Source organism: Rana temporaria, chromosome 7 (assembly GCF_905171775.1).
Source record: "Rana temporaria chromosome 7, aRanTem1.1, whole genome shotgun sequence".
NCBI lineage: Eukaryota > Metazoa > Chordata > Amphibia > Anura > Ranidae > Rana > Rana temporaria.
Window position 1 is genome coordinate 125,749,129 of NC_053495.1, and position 24,027 is coordinate 125,773,155.

Genomic DNA, 24,027 nt, shown 5'->3' on the forward strand with positions numbered 1-24,027 from the left:
CGGGAACCGCCACTGGGGCTCTCACATATAACCGCCAGCGGGGCACATTCATAGGTGTGAATACACCCTTATGCCGCTTACACATGATCGGGCTTTTGCCCGGCCAAATCACATCGGAATTCCAAAAGAATTCCATAGGAAAAAAAAAGAACATGTTCTTTATCTAAACTCTGATGTAATTCATCGGAATTTCCAATGAAAAAACTCAGATGGGGCTACACACGATCGGAAAGTCTGATGGAAAAAGTCCAAATCGGAAATTTCGATCTTGTGTATGCGGTATTAGAGTGTCACTTGAAGGGCAGCTTTCAGTAGGCTGGGGCTGCTGAAATCATATCCAATATTGGAGCACCGAGTGGCAGTCTTAAGGTTTTTTGGCTGTCTACACAAGTGAGGCTTTTACATATACAATAAAACCTTGGATTGCGAGCATAATTTGTTCCGGAAGCATGCTTGTACTCCAAAGCACTTGTATATCAAAGCAAATTTTCCCATAAGAAATAATGGAAACTCAAATGATTGGTTCCACAACCATTTATTCATAGGTCCTTTAGTTTATAGTCCATATAAAAATGGCAGCCTCCACAAGAGGATTAGAAGCAAAATCCAGCAGGAGCTACAGAGTATAAAAGAGAAGAGAGGCGTCTCTAAGTGTAGCAATATGGTTACATTTAATGAGGGTACAACATTTAGCAACGCACATGCTTGATGATTAAAAGAGACACATCTAAGTATACAGGCATCTGGGGTAAAGCTTTCCACATAGGACATCCCCCGCACCACCGGCTCTCACCGCTGTCAGTCTGCCATCATGACCGGGAAGACTACCCTGCAGTAGAGCAATATGAAGGTGAGACTTTAAGGGCTTGTGGAGCGCAGAGTGGAAGGGATGACGTCAATGGCGGTGCAGAGGATGGTCTATGTAGACAGCTTTACCCCAGATGCCTGCATACTTAGATGTGCCTCTTCTAATCATTAACCATGTGAGTTGCTAAATGTTGTACCTTCATTAAATGTAACCATATTGCTACACTTAGAGGCGCCTCTCTTCTCTTTTATACTCAGTTGTGACTTGATGCTACTCTTATATCAAGACATCACTTGTATATCAAGGCATAATTTTTTTTTATTTTGCTTGTCTTGCAAAACGCTCTCAAACAAACTTACTCTCAAACAAAGGTTCTACTGCAAATAAAAAGGCCAGAATGGTGGCCTGAATTTATGGGAGGAGTCCGGAGGGTATTTAAGCAGCCCACTCACCTGTGGTCTTTGTCGGTTCTGGTGCACGATACTACATGTCACTGGGCCGACTCTTCCCAGCTGACCTCATGTTCGTGAGTCTGTGCATTTCGATCGTAGGTGCATTGTGGCTTCTCCTTCGTGGTCTTTCATCGGCGGTTCCCGCTCACTGTCACAGGTACTATTCAAACCTTTTTGTATCATTTGCAATCTTGAGATTTGTTATGCTTCCTGTCCTGCGACCCTTTCGATACCCTCCCTCCCATTCCCCTTTTTCAGGGCATTTCTCAAATCTATTTCTCTCCTCAAACAACTATCACTTATCTTGGGTATGCGCCCTTTTTTGGTATACCGACCAGCGGACCAGGGCACACCTCAGGTCCATTTCATGATGTAAGTCTTATGGCACGTTCACGTGGTTCACATCCATCCTGGCCAAAGGGCTTCGACCATAAATATGCATCAAATATGTTAAATGCACATATAAACTTATGGGAGAATTTGTTGCTGAAACAAAACGGTCTAGCGACAGGGTATCTTTAAAGCTGCCCATAAATAGCTCAGCTGCTGCGTTGTGATCGATCTTTGATAAATGGGCAACGCAGGATTTAACAAGGATGTAAAGCCCTGTACACACGATCCGATATCTGATGGAATCTAATCCGATGGATTTTTTCATTGGATATCTGATGAAGCTGACTTTCATCAGTCTTGCCTACACACCATCGGTCAAACATCCGACCGTGTCCAAACATGGTGACGTACAACACTACGACATGCTGAGAAAAATTAAGTTCAATGCTTCAGAGCATGCGTCGACTTGATTCTGAGCATGCATGGATTTTTGACCGATGGACTTCCACACAGACGATCGGATTTTTCTATCGGTTTTTTATCCATAGAAAATTTTTAAAACAGGTTCTAGTTTTTTTTCACCGATGGAAAAAAAAACGATGGGGCCCACACACGATTGGTTCGTCCGATGAAAACAGTCCATCGGTCTGTTTTAATCGGACAAACCGATCGTGTGTACAGGGCTTAAGCAAGCATCAGAAACGCTTTGAAAAACACACATTTCACAGTAGCTCAATAATGTAAATAAATCAAATCCAAATTGTGTGAAAAAAATGAAAATAAAATGAGAAAAGACCCCCTGTGACAAAGTCAGAAGTGACGAAAAATGTCAAGGTGTGGCTAAACCGCAACTGGATTTGATGCCGATACGGTGACCCAGGAAGTGCGGACGAGAGGATGGTGAGATCGCAGCACTGAGACACCCTAAATTCTATTGATTTTAATTGTGATGGCGATTTTGATACTACTGTGATGTAAGTGCATTAATTTTAAATAAAGTGGGTACCTAAAGGTTTTTACACTATTGGAGGCTCTGTCTCGACTTTTGTCCCTACATGAGTTGATTGGTGTTGCATCTAGATTGAGTTTGGCGACCTGAATATAAAAAAGCGCGATCTGCCAGACACGAGAGTGAATGACAACAACATTTGGTGAGCTTTATTCTTAATAGAGTGGAATCGGCACAGATCACCTTGGTGGTATATATATGATGTACTGTTTTGATTTTTTTAGCTACACCTATTTTTTCACACTTTGTAGGACTTGAGTTTGCAGTTTTTTCTATAAGTTCTATTTTATATGGACTTTTTTCATTTTATTTAAAAAATCTTCACAAGGTTTGATTTATTAACATTATTGCGCTACTGTGGAAATATGTGTTTTTGAAGGCACCTATTCTGTTTGGTTATCTTTATGTAAAGTAGCAGCACAGAGACATCACTTATTCACTCACCTAGGAGCGCAGTACATATATATTTAAAGAATTAGAAATGCTCATACAGTAATTAGTCATAAAGATTTTCCAACAGGTCGAAAATCTATGAGCAGTTTACAATTGTTTCTACTTCTTCTGTAACCGGTTTACTATGAATTGGCAAAATAACAATATAGCTGCATGAAACAAACTTGTATTACAAAGTTAACCTTGGCAAGGTCTTATCAGAGAAAACTCGGCAATCTCATACACATGACCTTATGTGCAGGCATCTCATTCTATAGTGGCTGCTTCTACAGATATTCCCAGGATTAGGTCAGTAAATCTCAGCTCTTTTCACTGACTATTAACAATGGATTTTTTGTTAGTAGTCTGGGAGAATCCTGTTCACACAGAACACTAACAATATGTTAGGAGGATAATATCCTCGGACTCTGATTCAGCTCTCGGTTATCTTCAGACGTGTTGGAGCAGACTGTCAGTCTGAGGACATCAGATCACGGTATAAAAAATACAAGAATACTAAAATAAAAATTTGATGACGACACAGGAGCCACTGAGCTCTTTCCAGACATAAAAAAAAGACAAATTATTACCATCTGCTTAAACCGATGATTTATAATATCTTTATTGAAAAAACTGCAATATTCTTACTAATGTAGTCAGGGAAGATATAAACCAGATTTATCGAATTACTGGATACATTATACAGATGTACAGCTCAGGACATGACTTATCGTCGATATGCAGTCATGTTCAAATATTCTCATACAGTACTATTAGGCCTCTTTCACATGGGCTGCCGAGGGAAGGTTAAAACATGCATCTGAGCCGTAGTTTTTCCCCCTCCTGACTGCCCACCTTTAGGCTAGGTTTTCACTATTGCAACCCCCAAGTCCTGCGATTTTGCTGCGATTTGTTGCTGAGATTTTACTACGATTTTTGCCATGATTTTAATGCGACTTGAAGCAATGCCTGTGTATTCTTGAGCTCTATGGACCTCGAGTCGCATCAAAGTGGGACCAAAGTAGTGCAGGGACTACTTTGAAGTCGCTGTGACTTGGAGTCGTGCAGATCTGAACGGTACTCATTGGAAATCATGGGGTACGACTTGTCATGTGACTTTGCAGTCCCAAGTCGCATGACAAGTCGCACTAGTGGAAATCGAGCCTAAGTGTAAGATACACTTTTACAGAGTTTTTTTAGCAAGCAAGCATCATTTGAAACAATTAATTCATTGATCAACTGTTTATCATTATATACTACCAATTAGTCATAACTTTATGATCACTGACAGGTAAAGTGAATAACAATGATTATCTCTTTACAATGGCAGCTGAACGTGGGTGGAATATATTTGCAACATGTGACAATGTTGTCCCTTAAGTTGATGTGTTGAAAGCAGAAAAACTGGCCAAGCATAAGGATTTGAGGGACTTTGACAAGGACTAAATTGTTATGGCTAGACAACAGAGTCAGAGCAACTCCAAAACTGCAGCTCTTGTGGGATGTTACTGGTCTGCAGTGGTCAGGACCTACCAAAAGTGGTCCAAGGAAGGAAAACCAGCAACAGGGTCATGGGTGGCCAAGGCTCATTGATGCTTGTGAGGAGCGAATGCTGTCCCATGTAGCCCGATCCAATAGAGCTACAGTAGCTCAAACTGCTGAAAAGTTATTCCCGGTCCCGATAGAATGGTGTTAGATCAAACAGTGCATCACAGTTTGTTGTGTATGGGGCTGCGCAACCACAGACCAATCAGGGCGTCCATGCTGACCTGTGTCCACAGCCACAATCTCCTACAGTAGGCACATGATTACCAGAACTGGACCACGGAGCAATGGAAGAAGGTGGCCTGGTCTGATGAATCACATTTTCTTTTATATTACATGGATGGCCGGATGCATGTGTGTTGCTTACCTGGGGAATATATGGCACCAGAATGCAGTATGGGAAGAAGGCTAGACGGGGGAGGCCGTGGGATGCTTTGAGCAATGTGCTGCTGGGAAACCTGGGTCTTGTAATTCATGCGCATGTTACTTTGTCAAGTATCACCGACTTAAACATTGTTGCTGACCAAGGAAAGGGTATTCCCTGATGGCAATGGCCTCTTTCAGGAGGATAATGTTCCCTGCCACACTACAAAAATGGTTTGAGGAACACAAATTTGAGGTTTTGACTTACAAATTCTTCAGATCCAAATCCAATCCAGCATCTGTGGGATGTGCTGGAAAAACAGGTCTATTCCACTAAGGCCACACTTTGCAATCTACAGGACTAAGGCTACTTTCACACCTAAGCGCTGGGGGCGTCAGCGGTCAGCTTTACTGTCTTTTTTGCGGTGCTTTTCGGCCACTAGCGGGGTGCAAAGATGCGGCTAGCAGGACATTTTTTACCGTCCTGCCAGCGCACCTCTCCAGTGTGAAAGCCAGAGGGCTTTCACATTGGAGTGAAAGGAGAGGCTCTTTCAAGGCACTTTGCAGGCACTGTTTTTAGCGTTATAGCACCTGCAAAGCGCCTCAGTGTAAAAACAGCCTTAAAAGGATCTGCTACTGACAGCTTGATGCCAGATACCACAGGAAAACTACCCGCCATTATTTGCAAAACCCTTGGAGGACGTGAAGGCAAGGTCTGATATGAACTTGTCTTGGATGGGGAGAATATCCTCAGTAAAGATGACAGTCCTACCCAGGATATTGTACTATTTCAGAATTTTGCCCATCCAGGTCCCTGTTGATGCAACGTGGCAATTTCAATCGAAAATCTTCCGGTATATCTGGGATACTAAGGGAAGCAGAATAGCACGACCCACAATGTACACTTCTAAGGAGGTTTGGGAATGTCAAACTTTAGGAAATATTATATAGCGGCACAGCTTTCAAAGGACCTGGTGCTTTGGACTCCCTCGTGATATCGTAAAGCAATTTTATGCCCTATGCTTTCCCACTCCATTCATCTATGGGATACAGGTTGTAGGAGATGGCCATTACATTCGCCACAAACACCAGTGGCTCTTAGCTTTGGCAACCCCTTGTTTCCACCAGGAATGCAAGCTGTAGGCTTTGACTGGTGGATAAACAAGGGTCTTTACCGCATTGGACACTATATTGACCATAAAGGGTTATGTCCGCTATCACACTTCGTTAACAGTCTGAAGATGCCCCAATCTGAAAATTTCCATCTACAGCAAATCTATAATTTTCTTAAATCGCTACAGCAATCCAGCCCTGACCTAGCAGTATGCACCATGTTTGAAAATAAGTACATGCAGGAGGTCTCTTTAAATGGGGACATCTCCATGCCATATAAACTACTCTCCAACACTACGATCAAGTTGAGTTATCAGTTGGCCTGGCAGAGGGATCTGGACATATCTCCTGAGGCGGAGGACTTGCACAAATGGAACAAATGTATTCACAAAGGCGTTTTACATGTGACTTTGGTTGAGGCTAGCTTAAAGTGCATGCTAGCTGGTACCTAGTTCCAGAATGCCTCTTGAAGATGTTTCTGGGCTCATCAGCCTCCTGCTTCAGAGGATGTGGCCAGGCAGGCACACCTTTACATACATGGTGGACTGTTTTTGGATGAGAGTGCACTTATTTTTTACAGTAAAATAAGGTTCCTCAAATTGGGACTTTAAATGGACCACAAACAGTATTTATGTGAAAATATACAAATTTATTGGACATAGATACCAATCAACGACATCGGAGTGGAAATAAAAACAACAAACACATATATTGGGAGCAGAAACAGAAAGCCCATAACTGACAGACAGACAGTGTCCATGTAGCTTAATTACCAAGTGTTAGTGCTCCACCCAGACAGAGAGAGATCATAACTCAATGATGAAAAGAGAGATTTGTCCGTCAGAGCCACGCACAGGCATCAGAACAGGAAGTTAGCTACAACCAGTTATCCACATAGGACAGAATAGTCCCACTGAGGACAGGCCAGTAGCCTAGATATTTGACTGTGGTATATATTCACAGAGACTCTAGAGGCAATATGGCCTCCTTGGCTGGCCTACTTGCAGGTCCCACACATTAAGTGTCGATTCCGTAAACGTTTGGCTTAGACTCCCAGATTGACTGACCTTTTCTTCTCTACTTTTATTACTTATTTTCTTTTTCCACTCTCCCCCATTTTACCCCCTACTTTACTTATTGTTCGGTAGTGGGAGTCACATTATCCATGCATTGTGTTCTGATAATGGAGAGAATAATTGTCTACAACGTGAGATAAAAGTTAAATTGTTTGAAGACTATTTCATTAATGTTTTGCGATATTGTTTACAATTTAGTTGCCTCAATTTAGTTTCTCCCTCCCCCCAATTCCCTTCCCATTTGTTCCCTATGTTTTTGTAGTGCCAAATGATTTGAGCAGGGCAAGGATTGTTTGCCGCTCTATTTTGTGACGCTTGTAAATACTTTCTCAATAAAAACTATTGTAACAGAAATAATACTTGGTGATTTTGCCACTTCCTTTTTTTAGGATTACAACACTCTATCCTATCTCCAACTTGTTCTCCTATGTGGCCACCCTGTCACATGTTGTCAATGAAGTCAACAAGTGGCCATACCGATGCACATTAGACTGGAACGTTCACCTGTTGTCATCAACCAGAGACCTATCCTGAGAAATGCCATGCAGCTATCACTGCAGTGCATGCATGTAGACAGGAAGTGACAGGAAGTGGCTACAAAGATGATGCAGGATATCAGCAGTGCTGATATATCACAAATGATGAAAAAGGGTAAAAACAGTATTTATTTAATAGTAAAATAAGAAAATGTGTATGATACACAGTGCCCAAGTAAACTAAATGTTATTCAGTTAGGATGTTTAAGGCATTTTACAAATCTGCAATCAGCTAAGCCTGTATACCACAAACAAAATACTGACAAATGTACTCCTTCCTGGGACACATACACTATATCACAAACATGCTCGATTTCTATGAATGAGACAGGAATTTCTGGCTGCTGAAATTACCCTCAAAATGTACAACACACTGATCAACTGTAAGCATTTAATTTGTTTTTTAAACATTATTCATTATATTAATGATTCTGATTGATGAGATAAGATAATCTGAAGCAGACTGTTTTCATCTTGCATCCTTCATCCTTCCCCTGCTGACAAGAGGGCTGTGGGGAAGTGTGGGAAATTTGCTATTGATTTTCTGAGAGGTTGGGCTGTTTATTATGAGGCTGCTTAACATCCTTCAGTTTAACCCCATTGTGGAAAGCCAAAAACAATTATCAAATGATTAAAAAGAAAATTCCACTGGTCTCATTCAATAAACAGGAGCTGTGTACTAAGTGCAAAGCATAATTTACAATACTAAACAATCCATGTTAAATGTGCCAAAGGCAGACCAGAAGAAGATAAAGGCTTCTCTGGACTTTTGTCAGTTTGAGAAGCTTTTAAGGTCATTAAGATTTCACTGACAGTTGTATTTGATGAGTAGTTGACTTCAATTGAACCTGTGTCAGGCAGGCTTTGCATTCCATAGACTTGTATAGGGATGCACAACCTGCTTGACGCAATCAAAAGCTTGATGACATAAGTACCAATTGACTGTCTGTTCCTGCATTTTCTTTTCGTTTGGAGTATTAATTTAGAATTGTATGATTTTTTATTTAATTAGGTTCATAAATGTAGATTGCTTTATAACAGTAAAACCTTGGATTGCAAGCATAATTCGTTCCGCAAACATGCTTGCAATCCAAAGCACTTGTATATCAAAAGCAAATTTCCCCAAAAGAAATAATGAAAACTCAGATGATTTGTTCCACAACCATTTACATATAGGTTCTTCAGTTTATAGTCCATATAAAAAGATTATAGCAATGTGTCCAAGTTGTGTAACCATAAAATGTCCACAAGGGGATTAGAAGCAAAATCCAGCAGGAGCTTCAGAGTATAAAAGAAAAGAGAGGCACCTCTAAGGCCGCGTACACACGGTCGGTCCAAACCGATGAAAACGGCCTGAAGTCCAGTTTTATCGGTCCAAATCGACTGTGTGTACGGCCCATCGGTCCGTTGTCCTTCGGTCCAAAATTTTAGAACTTGCTTTAAAATCGAACCAATGGACCGCTGCCCGATAGGTCCAAACCGATGGTTAGTACACAAAAGCATCGGTTCAAAACCCGCGCATGCTCAGAATCAAGTCGACGCATGCTTGGAAGCATTGAACTTCGTTTTTTTTTCAGCACGTTGTGTGTTTTACGTCACCGCGTTCTGACCCGATCAGTTTTTGAACTGATGGTGTGTACGCACATCAGATCATCAGGCCACTTCAGCGGTGAACCGATGAAAACGGTCCGTCGGATCATTCTCATTGGTTTGGATCGAGCGTGTGTACGCGGCCTTAGTGTAGCAATATGTTGCCAAATGTTGTACCTTCATTAAATGTAACCATATTGCTACACTTAGAGGCGCCTCTCTTCTCTTTTATACTCAGTTGTGACATGACACTACTCTTATATCAAGACATCGCTTGTATATGAAGTCAAAATGTATTTAAAAATTTAGCTTGTCTTGCAAAATGCTCTCAAACCAAGTTAGTCTCAAACCAAGGTTTTACTGTATTAGAATAGTTAGAGGATTATTTATTACGTGCTAAATTAACAGTTTACTAATTATTTGCTGTTAATCACCAGGCTTATATTGCAACATGTTTATAAGATTTATCCTTTGTTCAGATTTGGGCACATGCTTACCCAATCAAGCACCTTTTGCACTTTTTCACAACAAAAAGTTTCAGTTTTGTTATTTGACGAAAGCTACATCCCCAACTTGGTAAGACACCAATCTAATTTGGGGGGGACCCCCACGCTTTTTTTTTTGGTTCAGGATTCCCCTTAATATTCAAACCAGAACCAAAAGGCCTGGTAATGGACTAAGGGGTAACCCATGCTGTTTTTTTTTTTTTTTTCAAATTTTATCTGTATTCCCAGGACCAGACAATTCATTATAGCCGCAAGTAGTTTTAAATGACTTATTTTCCTTTAGAAATTTCATTTCGTGCAGAGACTTTTCTAAGCATGGGAAACATGCGCTACTTACATGCATACTATAGACACCCCCAGGTACGAGATTTAAAGGAATATTTCACTTTTATTGTTTCACTTTAAGCATTATTAAAATCACTGCTCCCGAAAAAAATGCAGTTTTTAAAACTTTTTTTTTTGCATTGATACATGTCACCTGGGGCAGGACCCAGGTCCCCAAACACTTTTTATGGCAATAACTTGCATATAAGCCTTTAAAATTAGCAATTTTGTCAGGACCCGGGAATTTATTATAGCCGCAATCAGTTTTAAATGACTTCAGTTTTTAAAACTTTTTATGACAATAACTTGCATATTAACCTTTAAAATTAGCACTTTTGATTTCTCCCATAGACATTTAAAGGGTGTTCTGCGGCTTTTCGAATTTGCCGCGAACACCCCAAATTGTTTTCTGTTCGGCGAACTGACAAAGTTCGAGTGAAACTCATGTTCAACTCGAACAAATAGCCCATCCCTATTTGTCACTATAGAAATCACAAAATCCTTCTTTCTCTTACATGCTCCCTTTCCTGTTAGATCTGGGCTAACTCCTCAGCTTGCCTACACTATACCATTCTTATCAAATGTAAACTAGAAGGTGGGATGGGTCTATCTCATGTGGAGCTTAAAATAAGACGTCACTTTTAACTCAGCTAATTGATGGAATATTCAGTGCTTTTCATAATGCAGGGGTCCAGCTTGAAGCATCTTTATCTTCTATCCTTCCTGTTTCTTTGCCATGGATAAACCCTTCGTTTTATCTTCCTCACAAATCCTTTCCTGTTTGCCTAGCCCCTTTATTGAAAATATGACTCACTGCTTAAGATGTATAAACTGTCATTTTACGTTGGCCCTATGACCCCCATTATAGGAAATCCAGGATTTCCCAAGTCACTGGCTCACTTATTTTCAAACCAGAGATTTCCACCACTCTCTACATTGCAAAGGCTCCCTATACAGAGCTATAGCACCTACACATAATCTGGTTGCATAGTGAGAGACCATCCAGTCTCCCTGCTTTACACGCTTTTGTAATCCTACTAGGGTTGCAACCCGTATGAGATTTCCCTGGACAGTCCAGGTTTGCAACTTGTGCCCGGGTTTCTGTCCACCTGACTCCCAGACACAACATACCTCCAGTCCCATCAGGTAAATCTGTCCTGTCACTGTGGATCATGGAGCCAGTGTGGCAACTCAGACACTCAAACTCAAAGGTCTCTAGAGAAGGGGGGGCATTGATATAAGGGACTGTGAGCTAATGGGGGTCTCTAATGGGTGATGCTGACTGCTGATATAATGGTTGCTGACCAACCATTAAATCAGCAGTCAGCACCCCCCAATACAGATCCCTATTAGATCAGAGTCACCTTATATCAGCACCCCCCCTACAGACCTCCATTAGATCAGAGTCAACTTTTATTAGCGACTCCCCTTAAAAACCCACGGTTGGTCTCTAAGATGGGTTAGCTGTTATAAGGGGACTCAGTGGAAAGAGCAGCTTGATGTAAGGGGGGGACTCTGATGGGGACACCTGATCTAAGGGGGGACTCTGGTGGGGACACCTGATGTAGGGGATGGGGACACCTGATATAAGGGGGGTCTCTGATGGGGACACCTGATGTAAGGGGGAACTCCAATGAGGACACCTGATTTAAGGAGCACTCCGATGAGGACACCTGATTTAAGGGGGTACTCTCATGAGGAAACCTGATTTAAGGGGGCACACTGATAAGGACACCTGATTTAAGGGGGCACTCTGAAGAGGACACTTAATTTAAGGGGGCACTCTGATGAGAGAGCAATTCTTGGCTGGAAGAAATTTTTAATGACCAGACCTATCGTTTTACATCTATTTGTACTACATTCTGCTTTCATTTGTTATGTATACTAAAGAAATGTTCTTTTTCCATGTGCCGCTTAAATGTTTGGGTTTGGCTCGAAGCAAAGGTGGCAACCCTATATTCTACGCAAGTCCTGATCACCCCTATTACATATCTGAATGGGATCAGAAACTGGGATGCAGCCTCTCGGTTAATGAGTCTAAGTTTTTGTTCTGACTCGTGAGTCCCATATTTTCAATAAAGGGGCTAGACTCATAAGCTCTCCATGGATAGCCGTGGACAAGAAAGGAACTTTAAAATCTTCACTAGTTGGTATCGTTACCAGCGTTGGCTGCACTCCACTTTTTCTCAAACCCCTGACATATGCTGCAAATGTAGCTCTCCATCAGGAAGTTACACATTTAGTGGGCACACTCTCAACTTACTTCTTTTTAGACTACTCTATTTGATGTATATGACCACCTGACAATCACAACTTACAGGGATGGGCTCAGTGTTCAGTCCGAAAGTCAGTTTGGATGTTTGTCCAAACACCGAATGTTTAAGGCATTCATCGTGGACAAACGTGACAGCTTTCTGCTGTCAATGGTTGCTAAGGAACCATCCCCCTTAAAATACATACCAGACTCAAAGGGTCTGGTATGCATTTTGGTAGGGACTCTATACAAATTGTTTCATTCTTGTTGTAGGATGTGCTACTGCAAAAATTAAATTTACAAAGAAATTATTAAAAAATAAATAAAAAAAAACAGACTCCTCAAAAGATCCACCACCATGCACAAAAGACCATTAGGGATCTGCTATGTATTTGGGGGACCTTTGCAGTCTGTGTGTCTTTTTCTTTAAAAAAAAAAAGGAGACAGGAGAGTCATCTGTCCCCAATGTAAAACAATTTTTTCCTTTGTAAATGTCAGTGCTTTTAAAAGATCACTGCTCCTGAGGTTCTGCTTTGCTATCTGAACCTCTTCAATGTTTGCTTGAACCCTGCTCGAACCAAACTCGGGGCAGTTTGTCTCCTTTCTACTCAATGCACACATCACACTTCCTTGTATTTTACCTAACAATATAGCAACTGCCAAGAAAAATCAACACTTTGCTTTGTCTTGATTGCTGCCAAGGCCGTTATACCCAGACATTGAAAATCTTCTATACCCCCCCTCCGGGAGTAAGTAGATGCTATACAATAACTAAAAAGCATAGAAGAGTCAACAGAGAATCTGAATGGTCACCATGATCAATTCTACAATAACTGGAGACACTGGATATACAGTATTACTGCACTACAACTTAATTTTGTGAGATGGAAGACCCTTGACTCAATAGTGGAACCTAATACACAACATACTTCTTATGTTGAAGAGGTGTGGGGTGACATCACACACTTCACCTTGTCCAGTCGGAGAATGCTTTGCATTCATTCAGGAAAATGGCTCATGTGCTTAAAATGCAACAGGCAGATGTTTGGAGTGGGGGTAACAAGCAAGTGGAGATCACTAGAGTAGAAGTGTCTACATCAATCGATGCCATCTTCATGAGCATTAGCCAAGAATGGTATATGTATATGCATGTAATAATATATTACCAGTTACCATTAATTTTCTCTTTATTTCCCTTCATTTTAATCTAATGATCCTGACTGTACTTCCTGTTGTAGGGTGACTATGCTCACTCACTGCACTGTGTCCGTGGTGGCGCATCATTATCACCCTAAGACAGAACAAATGTTAAGACACAACACAGAACAATTCCACCTCTCCACAACTCTATAACATAGAGGAGAACTGAACATGGCTGGTAACATTGTTTAAGACTTCAATGTAACAGTGTGAGCTTACTACAGGAAATGATGAGCTCACTGGATTTCTGGCATGATCAAGGAGTACTTTTCTGTACTTCCAGCTTTCAAAAAGACAAAAATGTGAAAATGTGTAATGTATTGGAGAGATGTACTGGATACATTTATTTGCCTACACATAAACCTTAACCACTTAAGGACCCCTTCACGTCGTTATTCGTCAGCAGAAGGGCACGGCTGGGCACAGGCACGTACCTGTACGTTGCCTTTAAGAGCCCAGCCATAGGGTCGCGAGCGCACTGCCGGCGGCACACTCACAACTCGGTCCAAAGCTCCGTGACCGCGCCCGCGAGACCTGATCGCCGCCGGTGTCCCGCGATCGGTCACAGGAGCTAAAGAACGGGGAGAGGTGTGTGTAAACACACCTTCCCCGTTCTTCTGTGTGGCAGTGACACTGATTGTCTGTTCCCTGATATAGGGAACCACGATCAGTGACGTCACACCTACAGCCACGCCCCCTACAGTAAGAATCACTCCCTTAGGGCAAACTTAACCCTTTAGTGCCCCCTAGTGGTTAAACCCTTCACTTCACATTGTCATTTTCACAGCAATCAGTGCATTTTTATAGCACTTTTCACTGTGAAAATGACAATGGTCCCAAAAATGTGTCAAAAGTGTCCGATGTGTCCGCCATAATGTCGCAGTCACGAAAAAAATCGCTGATCGCCGCCATTACTAGTAAAAAATAAATTATTAATGAAAATGCCATAAAACTATCCCCTATTTTGTAAACGCTATACATTTTGCGAAAACCAATCGATAAACGCTTATTGCAATTTTTTTTACCAAAAATAGGTAGAAGAATACGTATCGGCCTAAACTGAGGAAAAAATGTTTTTCTATATCTTTTTGGGGGATATTTATTATAGCAAAAAGTAAAAAATATTGCATTTTTTTTTTCAAAATTGTCGCTCTATTTTTGTTTATAGCGCAAAAAATAAAAACCGCAGAGGTGATCAAATACCACCAAAAGAAAGCTCTATTTGTATGAAAAAAAGGACGCCAATTTTGTTTGGGAGCCACGTCGCATGACCGCGCAATTGTCAGGTAAAGCGACGCAGTGCCGAATTGCAAAAAGGGGCAAGGTCCTTAACCTGCATAATGGTCCGGGTCTTAAGTGGTTAAGCAAATCCTTAATACACACAATGCTGGCCTAACGCATATTAACACGAGAACCCGATACAATGACTAACTCAAGTTTTTCAATCTGGTATTTAAAGTTGACGGATTATCTTTTTGATCAATTTTGAATTATTACATAAAAATTCAAGTGACATGGGTGGCTGGAAAATGTTCTTGTTTGCAATTAGATTTTTAATAGATTGTTCTTTTCTATTGTAACAGAGTGTTTGTGTATCCATATTGCATTACAATTATATTGTAATACACATTGTATTAGTACTGTTTACTGTGCCATATTTCTTACTTTCCAATGTAATGCTCTAAAAGGTTCATGGACACTTTAGAAATCAGTCAATTATACAATCATTTTCACCTTTTCTTACTGGCACAGCATACACAAAAAATACCCTGCAATTTGGGTTAGGTCAGAACTCAGAAAACTGTCTCATTATGAGTGCTTTTATAAAACAGTTATGCACTTATGACCCTAGAATTAAAACTTTGATACATAGATCTCTAATACAAAGGAATCCCCGGGGAAGTAAATTGTTACCAATTACATCACCATATCATGTGGCAAGTGTAAATGGCAGGAAGGAACTTATTCAGGGACAGTTGGCATCCCTGAATATAATGACCTTTAAACAAAAGTTTGACAGATCCACATTTCCATGTGAAGTTAATGGAGAGTTTACATATTCATTAACATAGCTTTCATTATTTGCATAGTCGCTCAACTCTTTTCATTTAAGGAGTAACTATAACAATAGTGAAGCAGATAAAGAAATCATTTTTTCAAAATGGAATTCTGTTCCAGATTTCTAAATACAGCTTCTCTGAAAAAGATTAAGACATGTTAACATACACAATAGGATTGATCTACTGAAGTAATGTAGTGTATGTTTACTTTGCAAAGTAAATTTTCACTGTCTTTAGGGAATAATGTAAAACTAAGTGAAAATCCCCTTTGCAAACAATATCCAATTATATACAAGCAACAAAAACAACAGGATTTTTCTATGAACATAATTAAATGATTGAAGTCAGCCCAGTTTTTTCTAATTCACTGAAAGCTTTTGTAAAGGCATTTTTTTTCTTTTTATCAAAATAATAAACATCCTATACTCACCTGCGGCCCCTGAACCTCCCCTTCTGGGGTCCCCCACCAGCGATATTGGCTCCTCCTCTTCTGTGTCTGCCCCCAAAGAAAGCAGTGTGTGTGCTCTCAAGCCGGGTTTTGTGTATGTCCACCCAAGATTTGACTGATTCCCATATTTTAGACCAAGATTCCATAGAGATAGACATTGATAAGAATATTTGCTTTCATATAAATTCTAATAAGTTTGTCTAACTTAGTATCTGGTCTTGTTTCAAGAAAATATGCTGAAGTGAATGAACAGGCCATAGCTCATCTGAAGCCTCGTACACACGACCGAGTTTCTCGGCAAAAACCAGCAAGAAACTTGCTGGGAGATATTTTTTTGCCGAGGAAACTGGTCGTGTGTACATTTTCGTCGAGGAAACTGTCGAGAAACTCGACGAGCCAAAAAGAGAGCAAGTTCTCTATTTCCTCGACGGGAATGGAGAAACTTGCCTTGTCGAGTTCCTTGACAGCCTGACAAGGAACTCGACGAGGAAAACGATGTGTTTCGCCCGTCGAGTTCCTCGGTCGTGTGTACGAGGCTTAAGGATAGTGGAATGTAAGGCCATGTTAACCTTTGGCATTCACCATAATATATGTCTGCCAAAGTGTTTGGCAGAGTGTAGACTCACACACTGGCTCTGTCCTGGCAATTACAAGGTTACAGTAATAAAGAATAAGTGTCATTAGTAAATTGTCCAAACCTGTGAGGCTACTACAGATTGGAAGGATCCCAGGACACGTGCCGTCCATCATGCAAGGAGCTTAGGGAGAGCATATCCTCGTCTGCTAGTGTGAAACCAAACACCTAAGGGGATGCAGGCAGGTTTATGTGTGAGATGGACAGAAACAAAGGTTATATACACTATAGGCAAGAACACACACATACACACAGTGGGGCTCATATATTAAATATATTCAGGACAACACTTGATTTTAAAACATTTCTATAAAGGATATGCCAATAAATTAGGGGTTTATAAGAGAAAAAGAATGAATAATCAGTTATCCAAGAAGAATACTGTCTGGGAGAGCTTTATATATTTATCTCAGACATATAATCTGATTTTCCTACCCCTTCTGTGCTATTTTCATTTTATGATAGCTTGATATATGAGCCCCATGGGAGGTCAATATGTATTGTGTTACTTAGTAACCCACAAACTTTACCAGTCCTTGTTTTAGTAGTGTGTTGTAAATGGTATTTAGCAAGCAAAACTAGTTTTTCTTTGTAGTACAACCAGCAAAAATCTGTGGTAGTGCAATAAAGGGGTGCAGCTAAGACGAACTCAAGTCAACTGTGAACATAATGATTACAAATACGCAAAACAAAAATGAATCCAAATGTTTTAAGGACAGTTTGACAGTTTTGGGCACTGTGGGTGAGTTAGGATGTGTTTAGGCAACCAGCTGAATGAAGGCATGGGTCAGAAGGCAGGATAGTGCTCACAATGAGAAAAAAGCCATCTTAGCAATTTTATTCATTCTTTCAGGCTAAAAAAGTCATATATGGGGCTGCTGATCGAACAAATGATTGGCTACAGAGAAGAAGAAAATACTTTACTTTTACTTTTTTTTTATGTACCCTGCAGCCACACTAAGGTTCCCTTGGCTTTTTGACTGGAGTTCCTCTTAAAGCATATTTAAACCCCTAAAATTAAAATTTATTATATTGCAGCTTGCCAATCCTTAGACGTGGTGGCTGAATTAGGTTTACCTTTTTCATTTTTTTTTCATCTAGTGATCCAGCTAGTAAACACACTTGTCCTAGGGTGATTACACTCACTCACTGCAGTGTATCTACAGTATGTATACCTTCTCTTCTCATTTACCTTCCAATCTGGCAAGTTCTGGAAAGAGTGAAGGCCATGTTCACCTTTTGGAGCATTTAGGCCCACATTTAGGGTGTAACATGCTCCAGCTCATGCTCCCCCCCCCCTTACCCCACCTACACCCCCCTCCCCAGGAATCTGTTAAATTAAGAAACTGCAAGTCTTGCCTGCCACCAAGGCAGATGGCCTGTAGTTCTCAGTCAACTACAAGGGCACTGATAAGAACCCTTGTAGTTCATTCATACCTCCTCCAGCTTTGCAATTAAAGCCCATACAGAGGTATGGGTACAAAGCTGGAGGACTTGTCTGCAGAAGCCTGACATTGCACCCCTGTGATCCATTAATCGTGGGTGCAATGCTCTGCAGACACCTCTGAAAAAAATAAAATAAATGCAAATTTTTTTTCCTGCAAAGATATGTGCATTTCCTATATATTTTTTTTTAAAAGATGTAGCATTTAAAAGAAAAATATAAGGCAGCCACCACATCTAAGGAATAGCAGGCTGCATTACATTATGTTAGGGGGAGAGTTTAGATATCCTTTAATAACATATAATGGACAATATGCAATGGACAAAAATGTATTACTCTATTTTAGGGGTTTAGATCAGCGATGTGCAGGGAAGCTAGTGGCTGGTAAGGCACTGGCTAGTATCAGAAATAATTTTTAAAGTGTCGCCTATGGAGATTTTTAAGTACTAAAGTTTGGCGCCATTCCACAAGTGTGTGCAATTTTAAAGTGTGAAATGTTAGGTATCTATTTACTGGGCTTAACATCATCTTTCACATTATACAAAAAAAATGCTTTTGTTTTCTTTATTCATTAAATAGTTTGTTTCCAAAAAAAGAAACGTGTAACATAAAAAGTTGCAAGGATCACAATTTTATTCACTAGGGTGTCTGCTAAAAATATATATATATTTCATATATATATATATATATATATATATATATATATATATATATATATATATATATATATATATATATATATATATATATATATATATATATAATGTTTGGGGGTTATGAATAATTTTCTAAAAATTATGATTTTACATCTAGGAGAGAAGTGTCAGAATTGGCCTGGGTGGCAAGTGAGTAATTACCAAAAACAAGTAATATCAAAATAAGACTTCCGACCGTCGCATACAGCGCGTCACGAGTTGCCGAAAGAAGCCGAACGTCGGTGCGGCTCTATACGGCACCTGCGCACCGACGTTCAGCTACTTTCGGCAACTTGTGACGCGCTGTATGCGACGGTCGGAAGCCTGTCAATCAAATAGGAACGCCCAGTCCCGCAGTCCATACCCAGAAGCGGCGGAGAACATCTATCTCTAAAAAGGTATGTACTGCATTGATTTAAAAAAAAAACACCCGATTGTGCTTCCCACAATTAGCCTCAATCTAATGTTAAAAATTAGTTTTTTGGGTGAACCCCTGCTTTAACTGTGTGAGAAAAACATGGGATTGTGGGTGTTTTTTCCTTGTAGTTAAGAGGGCTTGGCTGGAAGGGAGCATTTGTCTTTTAGACACATGCCCACTTCTATGACACTGCAGTGAGAGGAGAGCCTCCACTGCAGGATTTTTGTGGACAGCTGGGGCCAATGGCACTTTACTATTGGTCCAGGGCTCCAAGCTGTCCATTGAGCTCAGTGCCTCTGACAAGAAGTGAGAGGCACTGTGAGCTCATCCTCTCAGTCTGCTGTAAACAGAGTGTGCCAGCTTGTATTTAAACTGGCCACTCTGTATGTAGCTTATGACAGGCTGCGCATGGAGCCCCGTATCTCCAAAACCATAGGTCCTAGGAGCCCCAAATTAGGGGTAGGACTTCGGCTACAAATCTCAAAGCTCAAATCGTTAAATTTTTTGGTTATTTTCATGGCACTGCCTCCCCTGACTGCACGTCCCTGGTTTAGATATGCTTTAATAACATTTAATGGACAGTATGGAAAAGACAGACACGTATTAAAGACTTGCATGAAATCACATAAGGTAACAAACCTCACCAAGAGACTTATAGGTTGAAACTGGCACTTTTGACAAATGGTCCAATATATTTCAATGTTATACATACAGCAATCTGGGTCAGAACACATACAGACTCACAAGTGACAAATAGGCATTATATGATGCTGTACATCATATAAAGAAAGACCTCTAGGTTTTCACATTGTTATCCTACATCTGTTTAGTATCTTTAGGTAAATTCTGATTGATAAAAGCACTTGTCTGTTCCTGGTAGATTAGGAAACCATTTGATGATTTAAAAAAAGGAGCATTGCAATGACAGCTCTGACTACACAGAAATCCTACATGTAAAATTTGACAAGTACAAGGGACTGTTCTAATTCTGTGATATAACATGTTCCACAGGCTTGCATGTAACAATGCTTAGACACAAATTTAAACTGATTTAATCCTGGAATCATTGTAAAACACGTTTTATATGGGCTCATTTATGAGTGAAAACAACATACAGTAACAATATAAGCTAACATTTTGTGATAGTGATTCTGTCTCACTGTTGTTTTAGGCTACGGGAGGAGATGACAAAATCTGTGTATTTTTCCTGTTATGATTAAGAGAACAGTAAAAGCAGCTGTTTGGCTTTTGATAATGACCACATTGGAGACATATATACAGAGTCTTAACTATGTCAATCTTATCTTGTAATGACAGGTTTGTTATTTGGCTGCCTTATGAACAAGGCCTGTAAAATAATGTCATAAGGGGCAGTGGGTAGAAGGTCCTCTGCTATGAAAGATGTCCTACTATTCTTTAAGTTGTTTTGGTTAAGTTGGTTAAGTTGAATATCATTGCAATGTTAGATTAACTTATTTTAGTCCTAAGTCCCAGCAAATCATTAGAGGGTTTAGCTAACCATATACAGATGCACCTTTGTTTGGACTTTGCATAATATTGGTAATTTGGCAGTTTTTTAGAGACTATGGGCCGGATTCTGATACATCGGCGCATATTTCTGCCGACGTAGAGCATCTCATATGCGCTACGCCGACGTAACACAGAGAGGCAAGCAGAGTATTCACAAAGCACTTGCTCCCAACGTTGTACCAGCGTAACGTAAATTCTTCGGCGTAAGCCTAATTCAAAGTAGGTGGAAGTGGGCGTGATCCATTTAAATGAACCGTGACCCCATGCAAAGATGGGAACGTCGGAACGAACGCCTAAGATACGTAGAATCGCTGCCTACGACGTGAACGTAACCTACGCCCAGCCCTATTCACGTACTACTACGTAAACTACGTAAAACACGACGGCTGTTCCCTGGTCCATACCTTAACATGACTTACACCTGCTTTATGAGGCCTAACTTTACGCCGGACGTACGACTTACGTAAACCGTGTATATTAATGCACCGTGCGCAAGTACGTTCGTGAATCGCTGTATCTCACTCATTTGCATATTCGAATCGTAAATCAATGGGAGCGCCCCTTGCGGCCAGCATAAATATGCGCCCACGATACGACGACGTAGGAAACTTACGTCGGTCGGATAAAGCCTATTTACAGGCGTATCTTGCTTTCAAAGTCAGGCGCATAGATACGACGGCGCACATTGACACTTACGCGGCGTATCTTGAGATACGCCAGCGTAAATGCTACGAGAATCCGGGCCATTATTTTTGGACCTTTTGCTGCTTGAGGCTTGACAAAATGTCAAGCCTTAAAATTGTGTGCACTCAAGATAAGGCAACAAACATCGGTAGACAAAATTGTCCATAGGAGATGCTTTTAAAGCCCTTACAGGCCATCAGTTTAGTTCAGGGGTAGGCAACCTGGGGCCCTGCAGCTGTTATGGAACTAAATTTCCCATGAGGCATTGCAAGGCTGGCAGTTACAAATATGCCCTGTACACACGACCGGGTAAAAAGTCAGCCGGGAATCCCGGGGGGGAAAACCGAGAACCTGCTCGGTTACTTTCCCTGTGTACACACCAGAGGTTTTCCCGTCTGGAAAACTGCGGTGAGAGCTTTGGCCGGGCCATGTGTATGCTCCACCGCAGTGTTTCCCATAGGGAAACTGCTTGGAAAAAGATCGCTGGGAATTGCGGCAGGAAAAAGGAGAACATGTTCCCGATGGGAAAACTGGTCGTGTGTACGAGGCATTCTTTCCAGAGGCATGATGGGACTTATAGTTCTGTAACAGCTGGAGGGCCACAGGTTGCTTACCCCTGGTTTAGTTAATATTGGCCTTAGAATTATTGTACTCACTCTGGCACGTGTGTCAATATATAATGTGTAACGCAATTGTCGTTTTCGTATGTACGCGTTTATGTTTGTAGGTGCAATAACATTTATTGTTATCACTTAGGAAACCAATATGTATTAGCACATTATAATGACAGGTTCTCTCTATTGAGATATCAGTGGCCCTTTAAACCCCTGATGTCTTCACTGTCCTCCCTTAAAGCTAATGGAGCACAGATCATGCCTCATTAGCTTCTTACCTAGCCACAGCAGCTGGGGAAAGTGACAGCATAAATTGGAAATGGAGAAGGACACTTCTCAGTGGTCATGGAAGCAATCAGGTGGATTTACAGCAGTCTGCTTCCACCTGAAAGTCAACAGTAGGCTTGTCCGATCTACAAGCATTTCCAGTTACTGTAGCAACCGGAGTATGTGCTGCTGTCGAAAGGCTTACGCCGTGGCAGCGAATAGGTTTAATCGCAAATGACGGCGGTGGTTGCACACCCCAGAGCAGTTGATTTACTAAAGGCAAGGGGCATTTAACTTTGCAGGGGAATTTTCCACAGAGCTTAGTGAATGAGGTGAACCTTTGCTGACCTGCATCATCCATTCATGAGCAAGAAAAGTTCAGCTTTTTTTATTTTCCTTGGTGGTGATTGGTTATTCCCTAGCTCTGGGGAAAATTCCTTTGCAAAGTGCAACTTCCCTTGAAAAGTGAATATTCTATTTGCCTTTAGTAAACAACCCCATAGTGTCTGTGGTTGCATAACTTCTACCATGGACTTTTCTGTTGTCTTCCATCAAAGCTGTGGACAGAAACAATGAAGTACACAGTATCAGCTAAAACTAAGAATATCAACAGCCTTCTATACTTGATAAAGCCACATTTGAAAGCATATTTGCAAACAACAATATCAATAATTTATATATTAACTTACATTGTGAAATTTGCCCTAAACAGAGTGACAGCGCTTACCCACTGTACTGTATCTATGGGGGGCAGTGCTGTCACTCTAGGACAGGAAGTGAGTTAAAGAGTAACTTCATTCCCCTCTGGGTGATCTGTGTACATTACAGGGATTTTAACAAACTTTGTTGCAGATTACTACCTTTAGTTATTCTAAAGAAATGTCTGTGTGTCTGTGTCCATGTGGAAAGTTAATCTAATGGGAATGGTTTCATAATTATCAATCAGTTACTGCACTTGCAGGGCTGTAATGAGCAAAATTGCAGGGTCTGCATCCCTTTAGATGTGATTTCCTATTGGGAGTATCTCACCAACAATTAAATATGTGTTGCAGGAGATGCCTGAAATATTGTATCTTAGTGTAGACCTCTGGGAAAATCAGTGAGCCACCCACACAAGCAGAACATTTTGTTTCTGGGGGACATTCTGTGTACAGAACACCTCCAGGTAGCCATATTGCATTGTATTTTACAGAAAATTACAGAGCTGCAGATCAAAAAGGAAAGGTATTTTTTAATTACATTCAACTACAGAATGACTTGAGTCCCAATTGTATTTTCTTTTTTACATTTTTTTTCCCCACAAAAGTGGAGTTACTCTCCAAGACTATAAAACACATCCCATTCTCTTCATCTCTACAGCCTACAGAAAGAACAAAATCCTATGATAACATTGCTAACTGGTACAGCAGAGGTATAGTGTACAGGAATTTGGAAGCTCACTCGATTTCTGGTAGGATCAACAAGTATTATTTTGCATATATCATATAGATATAATAAAACACTTTCAATGATATTTTAAATAGACTAAAAGTGAACAAATAAAATAAGTTATTTGTGAAAATGTACATATACTTGAAATAGTTGCTAAACAATTGTTGTTATATAGTGCAGAGCACACAAAACATAGTGAATTTGCAAGTAATCTTTTAGTAGCTTCACTTTATGACCACAAACAGAAAAATAACCATCAGG

General features: G+C 40.6%; 1 protein-coding gene across 5 annotated transcripts in view; it reads right to left on the reverse strand.

Annotated features, from left to right (window-relative positions):
- LOC120945616 (glyoxal reductase-like) overlaps window positions 1-24,027 on the reverse strand; it is a 206,597-nt gene that overhangs the window by 43,756 nt on the left and 138,814 nt on the right. For 2 of the 5 annotated variants that reach the window (XM_040359928.1, XM_040359925.1), the window contains one exon: window positions 16,748-16,851. The exons of the other annotated variants lie outside the window; for them this stretch is intronic. In XM_040359928.1, coding sequence (XP_040215862.1) covers window positions 16,759-16,851 — 93 coding nt within the window. In that variant the 3' untranslated portion in view covers window positions 16,748-16,758. The remainder of the gene's footprint in view (window positions 1-16,747; window positions 16,852-24,027) is intronic. 5 annotated transcript variants of the gene reach the window in all.